Source organism: Pteropus vampyrus, unplaced genomic scaffold (assembly GCF_000151845.1).
Source record: "Pteropus vampyrus isolate Shadow unplaced genomic scaffold, Pvam_2.0 Scaffold572, whole genome shotgun sequence".
NCBI lineage: Eukaryota > Metazoa > Chordata > Mammalia > Chiroptera > Pteropodidae > Pteropus > Pteropus vampyrus.
Genome location: NW_011889353.1, coordinates 655,205 through 677,176, shown reverse-complemented (window position 1 = coordinate 677,176; position 21,972 = coordinate 655,205). Strand labels below are relative to the sequence as shown.

Genomic DNA, 21,972 nt, shown 5'->3' with positions numbered 1-21,972 from the left:
CCTATTATTGGGTGATACAGGTTGATCCAGAGAGGACATTAAATTGAACAGGAGAGACCTCTTGAGCCCACCTTAGCAGACCTGCCTTGAGACAGCCTCCATATTTTAGTAATGATAATAAGATTTCTTGAGCAATAATGCAATTTTAAGTGAATTAAATATCAAGTCACAGTCACTCTTGGTCAATGACACAAGTAAAATACCTATAAAAGGTATTCCTCAGGTTAGGGTATAATTTGTGAAGTAAATTTGTTTTTGGTGCTCTTGTGCTTTGCTTTGTTTCATTTTGTCTTTTAATGTATGGTTATATTGGAGAGAACCTCACCCATTATGGGACTTCCAATGGCCTTGTGTGAAAAACATAGGTAAAAGAGTTCAAAGTACAGGATAATATAAAACAATACTGAAGTCTTAGAAACAGAGTTTAAATATTTCCTTTTGTTTCATTTTTTTGACTTTAAAAATATAATAGAAGCCCACAAAGAGGATTATTTATGAAAATACAACTCTATGGCCTGCTTCAGCCATCAATGTCAGATCACCTTTTCAGATATAAGTTATTTTCCAGAAAATTCTTTAAAATTCTGAGAGGTTGTGTAATGTTGAATTCTTTCATGGCTCAAATCAGGAATCAAACAATAGCTCTAGGTCTAAAAATGTTTCCAAATCTCTAAGGTTCCCTTACCAAATTTTAAAAATTCATAGCATATCTGCCTTGAACTCCTCAAACTATGGCCATGAGAGAGTAAATTTCCATTTTGTTGTAGACCCCTCCTCTTGGGCTAATTCTACATTGAAGGCAATTTTGACAACCACTGTTATCTAGCCCTTTTCTCAAAAAATGCAAAGAACCAGGAAGCAAAGCCAAAGAAATTTGGAAAACAAAAATAACAGCTAACATTTATTCTCGATTTTTGTCACTACTTCTTTCATGCTTCCTTACTTTTCTCCATATATTAAATATATAATAACCAAATTTTATTAATACACACACAAAGAAAACATGTGTAGCATGTAAGCATGGTAGGTAGTGGGTAAACTAAGTCAGCAGTTGGTTTCTGCGATAGCATTCTATATGGCCTATGGCAGGCTTGTGCCATTCCCAAATAGAAAAATCTCAAATGAAGGGTGACATAAGCCACACTGAGCTAAAAAAAAAAAAAAAAAAGCTAATAACACTGAAGAGTTACTGTTCAAACTAAAGGACAAAGGCTCCTTTTTAAATTTTTAATGAAACTTCACTTTGTTCTTTTTTCCAACAAATGTTTTCAAATTAGTGAAATGCCAAAGAAAACATGAGGAAGGGGACACAGGATGGAAACATAAAAAGCATAAATGGAATCCAAGAAGTTCTGTGGTAGACAACTAATAAATTTTCTTGACAAAGAAAAAATGAATAAACTATTTCATCATCTCATATTTCCCTAAAAGGGAAAAACACATAAGTTTTGTTTTGGGATAAGTAGCTAAGGCTTTTGTAGAGGGGGAAAGTGTTATGCGAAAATGAAAGTATCTCTAATGTCCATAGCACATAAAATATCTAAAAGTTACAAAATATTAAAGGACAAGAAGGTAAAAAATTTTAGTGCACATGTTGGCGGAAAGCAGAATTGTGGGATAAATGGTTGTATTACTGAAATAGAACTTGGTATATAAACTCACATTCCTTTCAAATTCAGTTTCTCAGGGGTTTGACTTCAGAGGCCTGAGCACTTTTGACATTATCTTTGTCTTTATTCTTCATTTGGATAAACACAGCTGCTAAAATTATACCTGAAAGAGAAAACTCAGGGTCAAACAGATGGGATCTTAAAATATACTGTCACATTCATTTATAAAGTAGTATCTTGGTAGGAAAAAATGACTCATACAACTTCGTTTTAGTTTGTGGTACAATAAAGTTTCGTTGTCCTGGTGAATAAGAGATTCTAGGCATTGGTTTTCTTAGATAAGTAAGTTTATCACTTATCTTATTGTCAGTGAGTATGTACTAAGTCCTAAGTCATATCTAAGCTAGTGGCTATCGCTGGGTCTCTATCAAGGAATATAGAACTTAATACCTGCACTACTCTGAAAACTAAGTGTGCAAGCATCTGACAATTTCCAAACTTTGTACATGCTCAGTAAATGTTGATTCTAGTCCTTCTCCTTCTCTAGAAAAAATAGTCCAATCAAACAACCAGAAAGCTGTTCAAAGATCTGTTCACCTACCCAAAGCCTACTTTCACTGTCTCCAGTCGAAATATCACATGTTGGGGATGCTTTCCTCATGACTCCAGTTTGAGTAGACTACCTAACCTTTCATATTTCTCCTATCTTTAAACTCCTAGAAATTACATTGTACATTTTAGCACTAAATGTGTGTTAAAAATCAGAGACCAATATGGAAGAGGGAGCTGTTTTAAGGAAATTGAACTGGCAGTAAGTTCACATCACTAATCATCAGAGAAATGCAAATTAAAACCATAATTAGATATCACTTCACACCTATCATATAGGTTATTATCAAAAAGACAACAAATAACATGTGTTGGAAAGGATGTGGTGGAAAGGGAATACTCATGCACTGTTGGTAGAATTGTAAACTAGTGCAGGCACTGTAGAAAACAGTAAGGAGTTTCATCAAAAAAGCTAAAAATTTCTACTTCTGGGTATCTATCCAAAGAAGACAAAAACATGAATTCAAAAAGTTATATGTACTCCTATATTCATTGAAGCATTCATAATAACTAAGATATGGAAGCAACAAAGGTGTGTATCAATAAATGAATGGAAAGAAAAGATGTAATAGACAGATAGATGAGAGAAAGAGAGACAGACAGACGGGCAGACAGACAGAAATATATAGATAGAGCTACTGATATATAGATATATATAGGTATACACACAACACACATACACAATGGAATATTACTTAGCCATTAAAAAAAATGAAATCTTGCCATTTGTGACAATATGAATGGACCTAGACTGTATTATACTAAGTGAAATAAGTCAGCCAGAGAAGGACAAATACGGTGTGATGTCACTTACATGTGGAATCTAAAAAACAAACAAAAAAAGTGAACAAACAAGATAGAAGCAGTCTCACAGATATAGAGAACAAACTAATGGTTGCCAGAAGGTAGAGGAATGGGTAGATTAGCAAAAAAGGTGAAGAAGAATAAGAGGTATGAACTTACAACTGTAAAATAAGTCACAGGGATGTAACGTACAGCACCGGGAATATAATAAATAGTATTGTAATAATTTTTCATGGTGCAGATGGTTACTTGATTTATCACAGTGATCACTTTGTAAGGTACATAAATGTTGAATAACTATATCGTACACATGAAACTCACATAATATTGTATGTGAACCAAACTTTAAAAAAAGATAAATAAAATAAAGGATATTGCATGGTCTTTATTCTATTGTTATTTTTAAAAGAATCTTGCAATAATCCCAACCCTATTTTGCAAAAAGTAATGATTAAAACTATAAGATCCTATTACTTCTATCTATATCTGCAAATTCATCCAATCTTTAACTTGCAATAAAATTATGGGATTGAATGGTCATACTAGAAAGCTGCTATTTGGTATACAAGCTCAAAAATCCCTTAAGATGGGAAGTCAAATAGAATAAAAAAAGGCATAGTGGTAGAAAAGAGTTTGGTAAGTAATGGAACCTCAAAAAGGTGTGCACCAGACTCTGGTCATCAGAGGGAAATGATGGTCACCATGCACATATTAGGATGGGTAATAGCCATGTGATGAAGGCCCTGCCATATCATAATAATGAGGATTTTGGATGGAAGAGTATAGGAAATGAGAACTCTGTTAGTGCTGTGAATCAGGGTCCAATATGACAGATTGGGTCATTGCAGAAAAGACAGATGCTGAGAGAATAATTAAGAATACTTAGAATAATCCCAGCCCTTCTTTTAAAAAAGAAAAGATATTAAACTATGTAAACACCTACACTCCAATACCCATGAATTGATGAAGTATCTATTTCCAATACTTAACTTGTGGTGAGAACAAAGGTTGAATGAGGGTAAGCACTCATTTGAGGCACTGAATTGTTCATAAAAAAGCAGACAGCTAGATTGGGGACTCTGCTATCTAGCCAGGCCAAAGACTAAGGCAAATGAGGCCTTTAATGCAGTGGAATTATTTGGAAGCAATAAAGATTTATGGTCCACAGTCATGGAAATGTACAGAGAAACGTTCTGCAACATTTCAGGTATGTCAACATCTCTGGAAGGCTAACTTGTACCTATTCCAAAAATGATGGACTAGATCATAAGCTCTGTGAGTATAGGTTTTGTTATGTCTTTCCCATTATTATTCCCCATACCAAGCACAGTGCCTGCCTGATAGATAGCAAAGTCACAGCTATTGCATTTCTTTCTCTTTTATCATGTATGCTCAGTAACTAGGCATAAAATACAACCATTTATGCTTTAAAGCTCTGTATATTTCTCAAACTAACCAACAAGGCAATGATGGGTAGAGGGTGGTACTAAAGCAGTATTTCCCAACCAGGTAATCTATATTCTTGGTTATTGCCTCATTTACTATTTGAACAGCCACTAGACCAGTCCATGAAGCAGAACTTAGGTGAACTTATGTTTCTGAAACCAGCACAGAAATCCTTGAATCTGAGATATTATACTCACCAATGACCAAAAACGTAGCCAGGAGTATGCCAACTGTCATGCCCACAGTGGGCATCCCAGGCTGGCGCCCTGCTGGCTGGAAGCATCGTTCTTCCACACAAGTGCAGAAAGTAACTGAAAAGCAAAACAGTATTTGGTAGGATAAATTTTTAAGCGAACATTTGCAGAACTCCATATCAAAGACTAGAATTCTTTCAAACTACCCATGGTGATAGACATTATCCCAAGTTGCCTACAGCAAAATACCTACCTGGTAAAAAAACAGTCCCTTCCATGGGTGGCCGACCACCATCATTGATGTGAACTGGGATATTATAAACTCTCTCCTCAAAGCCTGTGTGCTTGGTGGAAAGTCTGGCATGAGTTCCTGACAGAAAAGGAGTAAAATGAATGACATGGAACACAACTTCAGACCCCTGGATTTGCAGGGTTAAAGCTCATCTTTATATCATATACTAAGATTAACTGGGAAATGGTTAGGTATAAGTATGAGTTAAACTACCTAAACTTTCCTAAAATATCACCATGTACCTTCCTTCCATAATGTCAAAAAGGGTTAAAGCATTCTTTAAGTTCTCAATTCCTGATTTCTCTGTAAAAATGAATACTGAATACAGTCAATTATCATTATTCACAGTAGTTATGTCCTATAAAATTGCCATGAACACTGAATTAGAAAAATAATTTAAAGAAATAATTGCTAAATTTTTCCCAAATTTAACAAAAACTAAATCCTCAATCCAAGAAGATCAGCAAATCTCAGAGAAAATCTTAAAAGCATCCAGAGGAAAAAAGACACATTACACTCAAGAGAACAAAAAAGAAGCAATATAATCCAGAACACAGTGGAGAAATATCTTTAAAGTACTGAAAAAAAAATCTCAATAAATTGAAAAGATTTCCAGTCAAATGTTTTCTGGTCACTATGGAATTAAATTAGAAATCAGTAACCAGAAAGATATAGGAAATACTAAAATATTTGGAAACTAAAAAATACACTTCTAAATAATCCATAGGTCACAAAAGAAACCTAAAGGAAAATTAGAAAGTATTTTGAACTGAGTGAAAAAGAAAACACAATACATCTAACTTTGTGGAATGAAGTTAACGTGACACTAAGAGATAAATTTACATCAAATTCCTATGTTAACAAAGAAAAAATTCTTATAGCATAAGAAGAATAAAAGAAATAATAAATATCTGAGCAATGAAATGCAAAACAAAAACACAGTAAAGAAAAATCCATGAAACCAAAATTCTCTTTGAGAATATCAACAAAATTAATAACCTCTAGCAGACTGATCGGGGGAAAAAAAGATACATAATTTTCAATATCAGAATGAGATTATATCACTATATATTCTGCAGATATTAAAAGAATAATAAAATAATATTATATATAACTTGTGCCAATAAATTAGACAAATTAAATGAAATAGACAAATTATATGAAAGATACAAGCTAATAGCTCAACTGAAAAGGAATCCATTACTTGAATAGCCCTGTATCTATTAAAGAAGTTGTATATGTAGAAAAAATTTCCTACAAAGAAAATCCCAGGTCCAGATGGCTTCACTGGTGAATTCTATCAAACTTTAAGGAAGAAATAAAAAGCAATTTTGCAAAACTCTTCCAGGTAACTGAAGAAGTAGCATACTTCCTAACTCATCCTATTAGGCCAGTATTACTCAGACTTACATCAAAACCAGACAAAGGCGCTGTGAGAACAGAAAAATATAGACTGATATGCTTCATGGATATAGGTGAAAAAATTCTTAATTTTTATCATATTAAATCTAACAATAAAAAAAATGGTAATATTTCACAACCAAGTAGGCTTTCTCTCAGGAACAGAAGACTAGTTTAAGATCTAGAAGTTAATTGATATAATTCACCAATTAACAGACCAAAAAAACAAAACAAAACAAAACAAATCAACCACATAATCATCTAAATAGATGCAGAAAAAGCTCTTGAAAATTTTAGCACTCATTTTTATTTTTAAAAAAGCAAATAAACCTCTCAGCAAGTTAGGAATAGAAAATAAAGTCCTCAATATGGTAAAGGGTATTTATAGAGAACTGTACACCTAATGATGAAAGATGAATGCTTTCTCCTTGAGATCAAGAATAAGCCAAGTTATTTCTGCTCTCACATCCTTCATTAAACATTGTACTGAAGGTTTTAGCCAGTAATAAAGCAAGATGAAGAAATAAAAGGCATTCATATTGGAAAGGAAATAAAATTATTATTACTCACAAACATGATTGTCTATGTATGAAATTTATGGAATCTAAAAAGAGAGAGAACTAATAATGAGGTCATCAATGTTATAGGATACACAATCAATACATAAAAATCAATTATATTCCTATATTACATAAAAACTAAAAAATTTTAAATACCACTTAAAATACCATCAAAAATATAAAATGCTTAGGGAAAATTTTACAAGAACTATACACTTAAAATTAAAACACATTGCTCAGAGAAATTAAGGAAGTCCTAAATAAATGGAAATATCATGTTCATGGGTTAGAAGACTCTATTTTGTTAAGATGTCAGTTCTCCCCCAGATTCAGCTATAGATTGATACAATCCCAATCACTATCTCCATAGGCTTTTTTTTTTTTTGCTACAAATGGATAAGCTAAATTTTAAAATATATGTAGAAATGCAAAAGACCTACAATAGGTGAAATAATCTTGAAATAGAATGAAGTTGGAAAAAATTATACTACTTGATTTCAAGTCTTATTATAGAGCTACGGTAATCAAAACAGTGTAGTATTGGTATAAAGTTAGGCAAAGAGATCAATAAAAAGTAAATAAAAAGTAAAATAAAAAGTAAATAAAAAGTAAAAGAAAATCCAGAAATGATCCATATATATGTGGTCAGTTGATTTTTGACAAAGCTGCCAAGACAATTCAATATGAAAAGTATATTTTCAATCAGCAATGTTCAATAGATAGCCATCTTTAAAATAATGAACCTTGACCTTTACCATGCACCATATACACAAATTAACTTGAAATATATCATAAAACTAAATGCAAAGCTAAAACTATAAAACACTTGGGGAAAAAAGTGGAAAATTTTAAGTGACCATGAGTTTGGCCAAAATTTCTTAAACATCACACACAAAAAAGTCACAAATTATGTAAGAAAAACGTAAGTCAGATATCATGAAAATTTTTTAATTTGCTCTTCAAAAGACTGTTACAAAATGAAAATTCAAGCCACAGACTAGGAGAAAATATTTATAAACATGTATCTGACAGTGAACTTGTATCAAGACTATACAAAGAATACTTATGACTCAACAATACAAGCCAAAGAGGCAATTTTTTTAAATGGCACAATATTTGACTAGACACTTCACCAAAAAAGATATATGAATGGAAAATAAGCACATGTAAAGATTCTCAACACCTTTACTTACTAGAGAACTATAAATTAAAATCATTATGAAATACTACTGCATACCCACAGGAATGGCTAAAATTGAAAAGACTGAGCATAGTGAGTATTGAGGAAAATGTTGAGCAACTAGAATTTTCATATGCTGGTGAGAATGTAAAACGTTACAAATGATCTGGAAAGTGATTTGACATTTTCTTAAAAATTTAACCATTTTCTAAAAATTTAACCATAAACTAACATATGATCCAGCCATTCTACTTCTATATATTTAACGAAGAAAATGAAAGCATATGCTCAAACAAAATATTTGTTCAGTGAATGTTCACAGCAGCTTTATATGTAATAGCAAAACTTGGAAGCAACCTAAATGACAATAAATAAGTGAATGGATAGCAAATTGTGATATAGTCATATAATGGAATGCTACTCCACCATAAAAAGAGATGAAGAATTGATACACACAACAACATGGATAAAACCCAAAATAAGTATGCTAAGTGAAATTAGCCAGACAAAAAAAAGTGTATATTCTATTATTTTGTTTTGATAAAATTCTTGAAAATGCAAACTAACCTGTAGCACACAGAAAGCAGATCAGTGGTTACCTGGGGATAGGGTAAGGGCAGGGTGAGCTGAAAATAGGAATTGCAACAAAACATAAAAAATTTTGGTGGTGGTGAAAATATTCTTATATTGATTGTGTTGATGGCTTCAATAGTGTATACACATATAAATTTTAACAAATATGTGCTATTTATTGTATGTCAATTATACTTCTATAGAGCTGTTTTTAAAAAGCATTATGATATTTGCTTCTTGGCTGCCATTGGAAATTTTGCAATTGCTACTCAGATTGTTCAGCTGAGGGGGATGCTGTATGTTAACAATCTTTCCTTTTTTCAAAGCCGGGGGCTTTTTCCTCTATGGAGAACTTCCCTCTGCAAGTTCCCAGAGCATGAACAACCTTCCTGGAGCATGGAAGAAAGCCTTGTTTTGAATGCTGCAAGCACACCTAGGCTAATAAAAACTAATTTCACCATACATCCGTTTTTTTGATGTACTTTTGACAACTTACCATTGATTTTGGAAACTTCCCAGTCTTTTTGTAAGCTTTCACTGCTAAGGGAAAATGTAAATTGGAGACCTCGAAATGACTGCTGATCATCATCGGTGGCCTCGAAAATGACACTTCCAGGTTTTCTGAGGGGATAGCAGAAGAATAAGCCTGTGTACTCCTTAACTAGCTTTGGGGGATTGTCATTCACATCAGTAAGAGTCAGGTGGAAATTCGCTGTGGAGCTCATGGAGGATCCACCTAAGGAATTAAGTGATTGAAACATGGTATCAACTCTCTCATTTCCTCTTAATAAGAAAGGAAATTTTCTTTTTTTTTTAAAAAAAAAAAATTATAATTTAAGTAGCTGAATATACTGAGGTAGTAGGAAGATAACAAAATTTTATAATCAGACCTGGTTTAATTTCCTGGTTAAAAAGTCTTAATAATTATGACGATGATAATAATAGTAATAACAATTAAGGTTTATGTGCTAATATTTTCTATACATCACTTCAAATAAACTTTGATTTACTTTTACAGATGAGGATGAGAGAAGTGTGACTTGCCCAAGGTCACACAACAAGAGAGGCTTCTGACCCAGGAGGTCTGACCTTAGAACCTACACCCTAAATTGCTCCCCAATACTGAGGCATTTTCATTAAGTTTTCTAAGCTTAATTTCTTCAGTCGTAAAACAATTGGCTTTGTGAGGATCCCACATGTAGTGTTCTTAGAAAATAGCAAAAGGCTACAGAATAGTTCTTTACAATGGCACAGTGGTGAGCAAGCTACTTAACTGTTCGGTGCCTTGGTTTTCTCATCCATAAAATAAAGTCAATAATTATACCTACCCCATAGTGTTGTATGAGGAGTAAATTTTTACACTGAGTGCTTAAAATAGTGCTGTTAGTGCAACATGAATGCTGTCTACTCTCTTTCTCTCTGACCTCTATCAAAGATACTATTTTTGCAATTTCTGCCTCCTACCGGCTTCAATTCTAGTAAACCCTGTTTTCTTGCTTTTCTTTTCAACTGTCTTCTATGTTCCTGACAACACTTAACCAAAGTAGGAAAAGCCACTGTGCTCCTGAGGTCATTTTACCTATTTGCATAATTTCAGGGTTGACAACTGCAAATGGAGCAGGGTTCTGAACTCTGGTTTTGGTTTATGAAACAACTAAATGTGAGAGGCCCTTAGGACACATCCAAAGTGAAGTGTTGACCTCCACAGTATATTGCAGTGGAATGCACAGCATGAAGGCCCAGCCAGAACATTCCTCCTGATTAATCGGGAGCTTATAAATCAATAGTTAAATGTATACAATGTGATAGTGGAATGTGCTTAACTAGAAGCAATCAAGAAAGAGAGTCAGGGCCTCACCCACTTTGGCTAACCTGTCCACTCATATGTTCGTTGCAAATTCAACACACATTTCCTCATTTCTACCCTCATTGGTTTCACCTGACTACAGTATTTTTGTTTTTATTAATCTTTTCACAAGCAGGGAACATTTTTATGATTCTCATCTATTGGAATGTTCCCTATTCCAGCTCTCAACTCGGCCTCACATTTTAAAAGTTTATTTTTAGTCTAAAACTCTATTTCTTTAGTCATAATTTGTTCAATTCTCATTTTTTGGTAAACCAGGCAGATATATTTACTATCTAACTAGAGGCTCTAATCAGGATAAGATCAATGGAATTCCTATTCTAAATTGGAGAATTCGGTTTAAATGACAAGAACCATCCTTACTATTTCTGTGAGTTTATTTTTATTTTAATTTTTTAAAGTCCCTGGAACTCCACACTCAGAACCAGTGGGTAATATAAATCACCACAACTGAATTAAATGAGTTGTAAAGATTACATCAGGACAATTCAAACATTCTTGGCTTATCTAAATAATGTCTTTCCTTTTCAAAGTTCACTTTATTTCATCAAAACAGATATCCAGGGCCACCCAAACCCGAAAATCAGAAACTCCAGGAGTAACTAGGGTCCATACTGAATAAGCTCCCCAGGCAATTCTGGCACATATCAAAATCGAGAACATTGCATATAACATTTTGTTTCAAGAAAGACAAAACCTGAGGTGCTACAATTTAAGACCGAAGGAGCAAGTAATGGTCTAGGTGAGCAGGGCAGTAGTTTGACCCTGCTCTCAGGAGAAACCTCCAACCATTTTGGAGAAGGCAGTAGTTTGGTGGGCACACAGGAACCTTCCTAGAGCTGCAGTCCCTATAGGAAACCACAGAGTGAGCAGTATCCACGAAGCCGAGCCAGCTTGCAGGTGCAACCTTGCCTGCAGGAGCCCTGCTTGGGGAACGTGTGGTTCTCATCTTGAACAAAACAAAGAAGCACTTTCTTCCACTCCTGTACCCTCTTGTTCTTCCACTATAAGATTTGACCCAGTGAACCTTCCCACTCACCTTCCCCTCTCTTCCATTTCTATTGATGTATCCCCTAATAATTTATGTTACTTTTTTTTGCTCACCTACTTCAGTTGCCACCACTTGTACCCGATACAGACTTTCAGCTTCCCTGTCCAGCGGAGCCACACTAAATATCTCTCCAGTGACAGGGTCAATTTTAAGCCAACCTCTCGTGTCACCTCTCAGTGAATAACTTCATAAGGTGAAAAGAACAAAAGAAAGCCCACATTATTCTGCATGAAAATGTGAAGATAGTTTATGCATCACTACATCAGCACTATCCCTTGCATATTATTTACAGCATAAAAGATCATTATTTAGTATTATTAATGTTTTATTTGCATAACATCTATCTTCAAAAGGAGGACTATCTTTACAGAGTGGTAGCTGTACTTGTTTTATTAGAAAAAGAATAGTCACAAACTCTAGGGGAAAAAGTTAAACTTTTCTGGCAATCAAAGAATTTCAATGAAAACAACCTGGAAATATCTTTTAAAACTTATTAGCAACCCACCCCTCTAAGAAAACTTGAACAACCGTTGTGTGAATGAATGGATATTCTGAGGTTGCTGGTGGCTCAGTGAATTCTCTCATGCAACAAACATCTATTGAGTGCTCAACAAATATCAGGCAGTGGACCAAGAGAGGAGATTGCAAAAGGGGGCTCTTAGGCCCATGGAGGAGTCTGATACAGAAATGATAATTTCAACAAAATGTGGTGAATACCATGGAAGGGGCCTCATGGAATCCCAAAGAAGTTCACAGGAATAAGAGCAGTCTTCCTGAAAGAGTAGATGTTAATTTAACTAAGGTCAGAAAAAGGAGGTGGCTTCAAGCAGGAGATGCATAAGCTAAGGCTGAGAGGCTGAGGATGAGCTTGCAGGTGTAGGGGAGTCAGACTTTCCAGCAGTGTTGGGAATAAATGGGAAGCAGTGAATGGGAATGATGAAGTCCCAGAGACTGGAAAGAGCCAAATCATGAGAAGAAGTTAGCAGCCATGGAATGATATTAAGCAGGAAGGTGCCCTAGTCAGTTTTGTGTTTTCAGTGGAACTCATTGGCAGGTGTGTGAAAGATGAATTTGCGAGAGACAAGACTAGAACCACATGAAAAACCAATTGAAAAGGCCTTTTTTGAAACAACACATCATAGTCATAAGGATGTCCATATCTTTAGGCCAAAGAATTTCACCTCCGGAAATTTTCCCCACACAAAAACAATTTAATAGAAGTTACAGGAGAATCACAGGTATACATATAGTCAAAATATTTTATATAATAAATACTGAAAACAACATACATGTGCAGGAAGAAGGTGATGATTAAAAAGTTATGATGTATTAATTCATCAAATTAATTTTTCCCAATGTTAGTATATTCTATATGCCAAGTGCTATATTAGGCATGTGTACAGGTGATGAACAAGAAATTCTGTGTAATCAGAATTTCATCCTGAGTGAGATGAGAACCCTTCAGAGGGTTTTCAGAGGAGTCATATGATCTGATTTGCTTTTTTAAAGGACCACTCTGTGGCGAATAGATTTAGGGTGAGGTGGAAGAGTGGCACAGGGGCAAGGATGAATCCAGAAAAGAGATGTAGCCTGAACCATGGCAGAAGTGGTGATAAGCACTTGTATTCTGGATGTATTTCAATGAAAAACATCTCTAATATTTGCTGGTGAATTAGATTAGGATCCATTGGTTGCTGATGGATTATAAGTTTACAAAGCTGAGAGAAAGAGAACAATTAACTTACTCAGGCCAAAAACTTTGGAATCATCTCCATTTTTAACTAATGTATTACTAGCATCTGAACTACTAATTGTTCCTCATTCTTAAAGCGCTTTCTTCATTTGGACTTCTCTTACAGGGCACTTCCCTTTTCAGACTTCTTCCTCATCTTCTCAATCTCAACTTAATAGTGTATATATATATCTTTTCTTTGATCTATTTGAGAAATTCTCTTAAATGCCTTTGTTTTCTTCACTCATAACTCAAATTTTTATTCACTTGTCTTTGACTAATGACAAGTCAAATGCTATTTTTAATAGCATTGTCGCAAAGGAGGAAGAAACATTTATTAAACATAAATGGTTATAAAATTATAAACATTTGTGCCCCATCATAATTGGTGGTTCTAATGTAGCATATCTACACTAAACCACACAGTAAGTCTCCCATGGTTTTTCCTCTCTTATGTTTGTCTTTATAAAACTAGAGAAGTAAACAAAAAGAGTTAAACAGTAGGTAAGAACTTTACTCTTTGACAATCAGAAAAAGGTCTCAGCACTGATTCCAAGTACCTAAATGACAGCTCATTGGAGGCAAGATTCCCCTCAAATGTTTAGAGAAACTTAAGGAATTACCATTCCTAACCACATACATTGTTTTAAATCATGCTGAAATATTTGCCATGCCTTAGACAGTAGGGCTAATGTTATACAATAGACGCAAAAGATGTGGGTTCAAGTCTTACTATGTGCTCATTAACTATGTGATTCTACAGAGGTTAGAAATATTGACAGATATAGATATATACATGTATGTATGTGTATATATATATATACATATATGTATATATTTGGGGCAAATTAATTATCATTGTACTTTTTAAGAAAAATCTGTGTTGGTCCTATTGTACTGGAAGAAAAATGATTGAGAATTGCTAAAGTGGAAATATTAATACATTTTGTTTAATCACCTCAGCCTGAGCATGAGCCTCCCCAGGGGTGGGCCCTGGAATGAGTCTTGTTGCCCCAGACCTACTCTCTGGAATACCAAGGGACCTACCTATATACTCTACATTCAGAAGATTCCCTTATCCCTGCCGAGTCTGCCCAGTTGGGCTTTTGCTTCATTCTCTGTTTAGAACTCCAGTCTGCCTTAGGGTTGGGCTGGAACTCTTCTCCAAACCCCAGCCCCTGCCTGGGACTGTTTCAGACACAAGGAGGTCTCTAGATCCCATCTCCTGAATTCATCAGCTCTCAGTAGAACCTGTAGTGAGTGGGCCAGAATGGAATCTAACATGCTTACAACTTGCCTGAGCCTGAATCTCCCCACCCTCTACCCACACCACCCTTCCATCACCATCTTCCACCTCTACCGTCAAGAACCAAGGAACTGCTGCCTGCAAGAATCAAGGTCAAGTTCACCATGTGTACTGGCATTGAGTTTCAGACCACTGGCTGCTCTCTTAGAGGAGAACCCTGGAGTCAAGCCAGCTCCTCTGCCCCTCCCAGCCCTTCCTCCTCCCCACAGGCCTTGGTCACTGCACAGCCAGGCCTGCCCAGCCCTCTCTCTTCTACCTTATATCCAGACCTTCCGGATCTTTGGCAGTCACGTTGCCCACTTTTGTGCCTACAGCCACACCTTCACTGACTTTTGCTTGGAATACTTGTTGGGAAAATTGGGGTGCTTCATCCACATTTGTTACAAAAAGACTGAACGTGGCAAAAGATCTGGCATCATACTCTACACCAGGCACCAGAGGCTCAGGATTTTCCGCATGGAACAAAATGTTGTGAATGAATGCTGTTTCGAAATCAAGAGGCTGTGTAAGGCAAAAAAGAGATACAATTAATTTTGGGATGACTAGCTCCCTTAAAAGATTTATTCCCTAGACTCCTTTAAAAAACTCTTTTACAAAGCAACAGTTCTCAATTCAGTGTCAACAAAAACCTACTTTTCAGAATGGTAATAGAACCATGAAAAAGTCTGTGCTGCAGGATTTACCAGAGCTTTTAACATGCTAATATGCTTTTGACTCTCCTAGAAGAGGAAAAAAATGCAGCACTCCTGAAATTTATTTAACCCTGGAATAGTTCATTAAACAGAAATTTATTGATTCTCTCAAAAATAAAGGTCAGAATTAAGATAATGCTGAACATTTAAGTTTATCATCTGTTGGGTGCTATGTTAAGAGCGATATACATATTTTCACATTTACTCTTTCAACATCCTTATGAAGAAGTTGCTATTATTTCACCCATTTTTATAGATCAGAAAACTGAAGCCTGAGAGGTTACATCATTTGTTCAAGGTTATAGAGCTAGTAAGGACATCACCAAGCCTCAACAGAAATAATTTCCTGAGAGAAGCAAGAGCCTGGAGTCAAGTTTTCAGCTCTGCCATCACTGGGGTACCTGACCATATCTTGCTGTGGGCCTGAACCTCATCCATAGAGTGGGACCTATTCCTTATTCCTCAGAATCAATGTGAAAAGCAAAGGAGAGCATCTGCAGAAGTGCTTCGTAAAGTGAAATGGGCTACCTTTGTGGGGTATGGGCTTCTTGGTGAATTTTACAAATTACACATTTGTAATTCAGATGAGCAGTTGCTGACAGAATTGTGATTAAGAGACTTGGTTTATAGCCATGAGACCAAGGCATAGACAACAAAAGCAAAAATATACCAGTGAGACTATATCAAACTAAAAAGTTTCTGCACAATAAAGAAAAGAATCAGCAGCATGAAAAGGCAACGTAGGAATGGGGGGAAAAATTTGCAAATCACATATCTGATAAGGGGCTAATACGCAAAGTATATAAGATATTCCTACAATTTAATGGCAAAAAATAAATAACCTGATTTTAAAATGAGCAAAAGACTTGAATATAAATTTATTTTTTTCAAAGAAGACAAACAACAAGCCTACAAGTATATTAAAAGATGCTCAACATCACTAATCGTCAGAGAAATGCAAAAAAAAAACCCATACCTGTTAGGATGACCATTATAATTTTTTTTAAAAGAAAGAAATAACAAGTATTGGTAGAGAAACTGAAACCCTTGTGTACTGTTGGTGGGAATGAAAAATGGTGCAACAGACATGGAAAACAGCATGGGGGTTTCTCAGAAAATTAAAACTAGAACTACTCTATGATCCAGCAATCCTTTTTCTGTGTGTTTATGCAAAAGAATTGAAAACAATATTTTTACTCTCATGTTTATTGCAGCATTATTCACAATTGCAACCAAAATGTCCACTGACACAAGAAAGGGTAAAGAAAATGTGACGTATACATACAATAGAAACTTGTGTAGCCTAAAAAAAAAAAAAAGAAATCTTGTCATATCCTACAACACAGGAAAACCTTGAGGACATTATGCTAATTGAAATAAGCTAGTCACAGAAGAACAAATATTGTGTGACTCCATTTAAGGTTCATAGAGCAGTCAAAAGCATAGAAACAGAAAGTAGAATGGTGGTTGCCAGGAGCTGGAGGGAGGATAAAATGGAGAGTTGTTTATTCAAAGGGCGTAGAGTTTTTATTCATGCAAGATGAAAGAGTTCTGGAGATCTGCTATGCAACAATGTACATATAGTTAACAATACTGTAAATTTTATATTATGTTTTTTTACTACAATTTAAAAGCATACCTTAGTTTAAACACTTAAATGATTAACATGATAATTTAGAAGCAACAGTATTCCCCTGATAGCTTAATGAATAGGGAATTAAAAGTAAGCCTAAGTCATACACAAGAAACCATATTATAAGTCTAATTTATTTAAAACACTAAAAACAATATAAATACACACATCTTTTGTAGTAAATACACACATCCTAGGGGCAATTGGCTAACATTTGGTGTAACCTAATGAAGAATCCATACCTCAGGGGTGGTTGTTGCTTAGCATTTGAAAGATCTTACTCAGAGATCCCTCTCCAGAGGCAGCTACTACAGGCCTTGAGCTAGCACTATATAAAGCAGCACTAGAAAGTTTGTTAACTGGCAAAGTGATCTTACAAAGAGATATTGTGATATTAGTGGTATTCAAGACATGCAGTTTGGTTAAAAATATAGTATATCACTAGGTCATCACATGAACAAGAGTGTAAGCATCTGGCTAGTCCAGCAGCTTATTCCTTTCTGGGTTCCAGGACTCCTGTCCTGTTCTGCCTAGAATCACCTTTCTATGAACAGTCAGATGAATCCTTTCCCTAGAGTTCTGTTATCACAGTGTCTGAGGGACACAGAGCTAGGACTTCACAGGCCTAAAGCACAAGTTAGATGACCCTTTTCTGTGCTTGCTTGTTAACAATTGTGTATGGGACAAAAGTCAATAATTTATTTAGTCAATCAGTATTTATTAAATCTCTACTATGTGCCAGGCAATATTCTAGACACTTGGAAAGCAACCACAAACAAAATAAGGATATGACAAAGATTTTGGTCAGAGGCTCGCTCCATTGTAATATACTGCCTCAAGGTTGTGTAGGAGGATACTTGAAGTTCTAATCTACCACTAATAATCAGGATTACCAACATCTCCCTAAAGGTGCCCATTAACCACAAATGGTCAAATCAACTTGTTTCCCAACAAGCCACCATGAAAAAATGTTGACGTGAGAATCATTCGTACTGAAATGGACAGGCCTCGAACTTCTCATAGACCCTTAAGAGAGCTCTGATCCTTGGGGAGGATGGGAGATATGCTGTCTGCAATACCCACTGCAAACTCTGAAAAATGCCCATTCCTTTATCATTTCTTTCTATAGTTCTTTTTCTCCACGTAGACAGCATGAATGGAAACGTCAGTTGTAATGGAAATGTCAGACTGACACAAAATGCTAATGATTTGAGTTGGTCCACACACAAACCTCACTGCTAAAACCCAGTGAGGCCTTCTGTTGGAAGCAGAGTAGATGGTAGATAATGGGATCAGGATTCTGACACTGTTCTTGGGCTTGTTTCACCACTAGCACTCTTCTCCTGGTGCTTCTATTGCCTATGAAATTATTTTATTTTGTCTTCAAAAGCCTGTACTTCAGCTTTCCTTTATTGTGGTTCAAAACTTTCCTCCAGAGTCTTTGTTTTTCTTTTTTTCTTTTTTGTAGCCTTCAGCACAAAAAAGAATATACTGCAAACCTTCAGCATGGTCATAAGTAAATTAATCAACAGAAAAACCAAATTCCATTAAAAGGCTATTTACCTTTTTAATCATGACATATCCAGCATTGGTTTGGGGATCTGTCTCAATCCCTAGTCGCCCTTCATTGTCTCCCTGTATAATACGATACAGGATTTTAGAACTCCCAGTAAATGGCTCATCATCATCAGTGGCCTGGATGGTTAAGATGACAGACCCAACAACTGCGTCTTCAGAGAGAGTTAGGTTTCCATACTAAGAAGGAAACAGGGGAAGGAAATGATGAGAATGTGCATTGTCATCCAGCATAATTGCCAAGAGCTAACTTGTGTCTTTGGTTTCAGAATGGACACAAGTCAGAGTTTGCATCAATACTTACCAAGCCTGCTCTTCTTATTGATGAATATTTTGCAGTTGATTTTGACATCAGTCACACTCATAGACTGATATCCACTGTACCAAGAAATACAACATCTCAGAGAGCTACTAGATATTTTAGGATTCTAAAAGAGACCCTCCCTCCCACATCCAATAATTATTATTGTAATTATTATACTAGTGATGATATGAATAGACACTATGTATTGAGTACTTACAATGTGGCAGGTACTTTACATACATTATTTTAATAAATCCATAATCAACCAAGAAGTAGTAGTTGAGAGCCTGAACTTTATAGCCAAATGGCCTGGGTATGAATTCTAGGCTTGTCACTTATTAGCTGGGTGACTTAACGCAAGTTACCTAATGTCTTTAAGTCTCAGTTTCTTCATCTGTCTAATGGTGGTAATAAAAATAGAACTACTCATGTATTCTGTGAGGATAGAAAGATAATGCGTGTAAAGCTTCTGAGTGCCTGGTACACAGTATGTACTCAATAAAGATAAGCAACAAGCCCTACTAAGTAGTTATATTATCTTCTCGATTTAACAGAGGAACAAAGAACTGGAGAGGTAAAACCTACTCAAGATCATATAGAATTGAGATTCAAACCCATATTTGTCCAACTTCAAAGCCTGCACTCTTAATCACTGGCCTAGACTGTATCCCATCCTCCACTCTCCCCACTGAAAATCTCCCAGATCATCTCTCTGGAAATCACAATTTTAAAGATGAAAACAGCCAGAGTCCAGGAGAGGACCACAGCAGTGAAAGCAGCAGACTCACTTTCTAGAGCCCAGTTTGCATTTCCAAGCTCTGAGACTTCCAAAGCAGGATTCTCATGCTCAATCTAAAACCACTGTCTAGATGTAATGCAAGGAAATCACAACACAAAGATGGGATCATGGAGGCTGAGAAGAAAATGGTTCTGCCTCATGTTTGTTTAGCCTCAGTGCCTGTTACACAAGTTACATTCAGTCACTCATACCTCTTACCACCCCAAAACCTCTCATAAATCATCTTCTCTTCTTGGTCATAGCCTTGTCCTTATTTTGATTTGTGAACATCGTTACAGAGCTCTGTCTCATAACTGACTTCTAACATGACATAACAATCTAGTCAAACGGGCTTCTCTCTGCTCCAGAATAAATAAATGGAGACACCCCTTCTAAGGAGTAGTGGTAAAACTGCCCCTAGTTTAAAGCCTTCATCAACAATAAGTAAACATTTTTCTTGATGTCCTCAACTGATCTTTTTTCTCCTGCTTTTTCTGCCCATGTTCCTAATTTTTGCAAATGTCTTGAACACATTTTACTTTGGCTTAGGCCAGAGATTAGTTTTTTCTTCTCTTACCCAATTATTGCAAAATGAGTTTACTAAAAATGCTTATTTGAGACCTACCAGTAATCTATTTATTGTCCTATTACACACAAAATATATAATGACAAACTGCAAGTATCCATTAAACTCCTTTCAATTTGACAAAGATTGTGGTTGCAGTTTTTAAGCAGCCCTTAGAATAAATGAACAGTTGGCAGTTTATAAACAGATGTTCCCAGATACTACAACAGTTCCTTGAAGATTTCCACTGAAAAAGGTGTCTGCATTTGTTACCAGTGCATTGACTAAGGCTACCTGTGAAGTCTGGCATTTTTCCTAACTACTGTCTGTGTCTTTATTCCAGAGTCAGGGGCAAGTAATATGAACAAAGTAAAGAAAAAACAACAGATGACAACTACTCACATCTGATTTTTCAAAGACAGGAATCTGATCATTTATATCAATAACGTTGACTTGCACATGACAGAGGGTCTTGAAATCTGAAAATCAAAGTCACGTCACAAAAATTTTCACTGAAAAATTATGTATTAAAATTAGATACCTGCAAGAAAATATTGGCCAGTAAGTGACAGCCATAGTCACAATTTTGCCATTGATCTGCAATTTATATGGAAACGGTGTCCTCTGTTCCCCACTTGTACCTACAAGCAGGTCACCATGGGGAGGCTGAAAGAAGTCCTGAATACAGTTTCCCTGGGCTTCCTATAGCCCACCACCTTCCCCTTCTGGAGTAAGGTTCGTTTTTGAGCAAGACTGCTCCTTTTCTGTGAAGCAATCTCTTTTTTCTAACTAGAGAAACTTAAATAGCCTTCAAAGCCCAGTGTGAAACTATCATTTCAGAAAGCCTTCCCTGAGCATCCCAGGTGGCTTTTTTCTTCTCTGAACATCCCAGCATCTCCTCTGCTCCCTATGGAGGGAAGGTTTGGGGTGCCTATTTCCTCCCCTTCAAGTGAAGAAGAGAGTGGTACAATTAGTCCCCTTCAAAAGGCTTTATTGCCCAGTCTGCTGGAGGCAAAAGTGGGGAAGAGGTGGCTCATGGAACCCTGGGGAAATGACACAGGCTTTAAGGGATGGGTTTGACAATCCAAAGTCCTACTCAGAGACAGCAGATTCAACCTAGTTTTAAGATGAACATGGAGTGTGAGCGAGAATGGAGAGCTCAGGGAAATATCCAGAATAAGAAACAACATGACAGGTTCTTTGTTTGGGTCACCATTATTCTAATAACCACGATGTACTATACATAAAGATTAAGAATCTGGGTTCTAAGAGGTGATATCTCACTGATGTTTTAATTTGCATTTCTCTGGTAATTAGTGACACTGAGTATCTTCTCATATACCTATTGGCCATCTGTATGCCCTCTTTGGAGAAATATCTATTCAGGTCCTCTGCCCATTTTTCAATTGTATTGTTTTGTTTTGTTTTGTTTTGGTGTTGAGTTGTATGAGTTCTTTATAAATTTTGGATATTAACCCCTTATCAGACATATAATTGACATATCTTCTCTCATTCAGTAGGTTTTCTTTTCATTTTGTTACAGTTTCTTTTGCTGTGCAAAAGCTTTTTATTTGATGTAGTCCCATTTTTTACTTTTTTCTTTTGTATCCCTTGCCTGAGGAGATATATCAGAAAAAATATTATTAAGAGCAATGTCAGACAGTTTACTGCCTATGTTTTTTTCTAGGAGTTTAATGGTTTCAGGTATTACATTTAAGTCTTTAATTCATTTTTAGTTTATTCTCATATATGGTGTAATGAAGTGGTCCAGTTTCTTTTTTTTTCTTTTTTTTTTTTTTT

The 21,972-nt window shown here is 35.7% G+C and overlaps 1 protein-coding gene across 1 annotated transcript in view; it reads right to left on the bottom strand.

The window, feature by feature from the left end:
- Positions 1-1,675: 1,675 nt before the first annotated feature.
- The window catches only part of CDH17 (cadherin 17), a 44,868-nt gene continuing 24,571 nt past the window's right edge, over positions 1,676-21,972 (bottom strand). The window contains exons 10-17 of the mRNA XM_011384379.1: positions 20,575-20,651; positions 18,514-18,705; positions 14,882-15,126; positions 11,641-11,771; positions 9,166-9,405; positions 4,917-5,033; positions 4,667-4,780; positions 1,676-1,773 (exon numbers count right to left, since the gene is read on the bottom strand). Of these exons, the coding sequence (XP_011382681.1) occupies positions 1,676-1,773; positions 4,667-4,780; positions 4,917-5,033; positions 9,166-9,405; positions 11,641-11,771; positions 14,882-15,126; positions 18,514-18,705; positions 20,575-20,651 (1,214 nt within the window). The remainder of the gene's footprint in view (positions 1,774-4,666; positions 4,781-4,916; positions 5,034-9,165; positions 9,406-11,640; positions 11,772-14,881; positions 15,127-18,513; positions 18,706-20,574; positions 20,652-21,972) is intronic.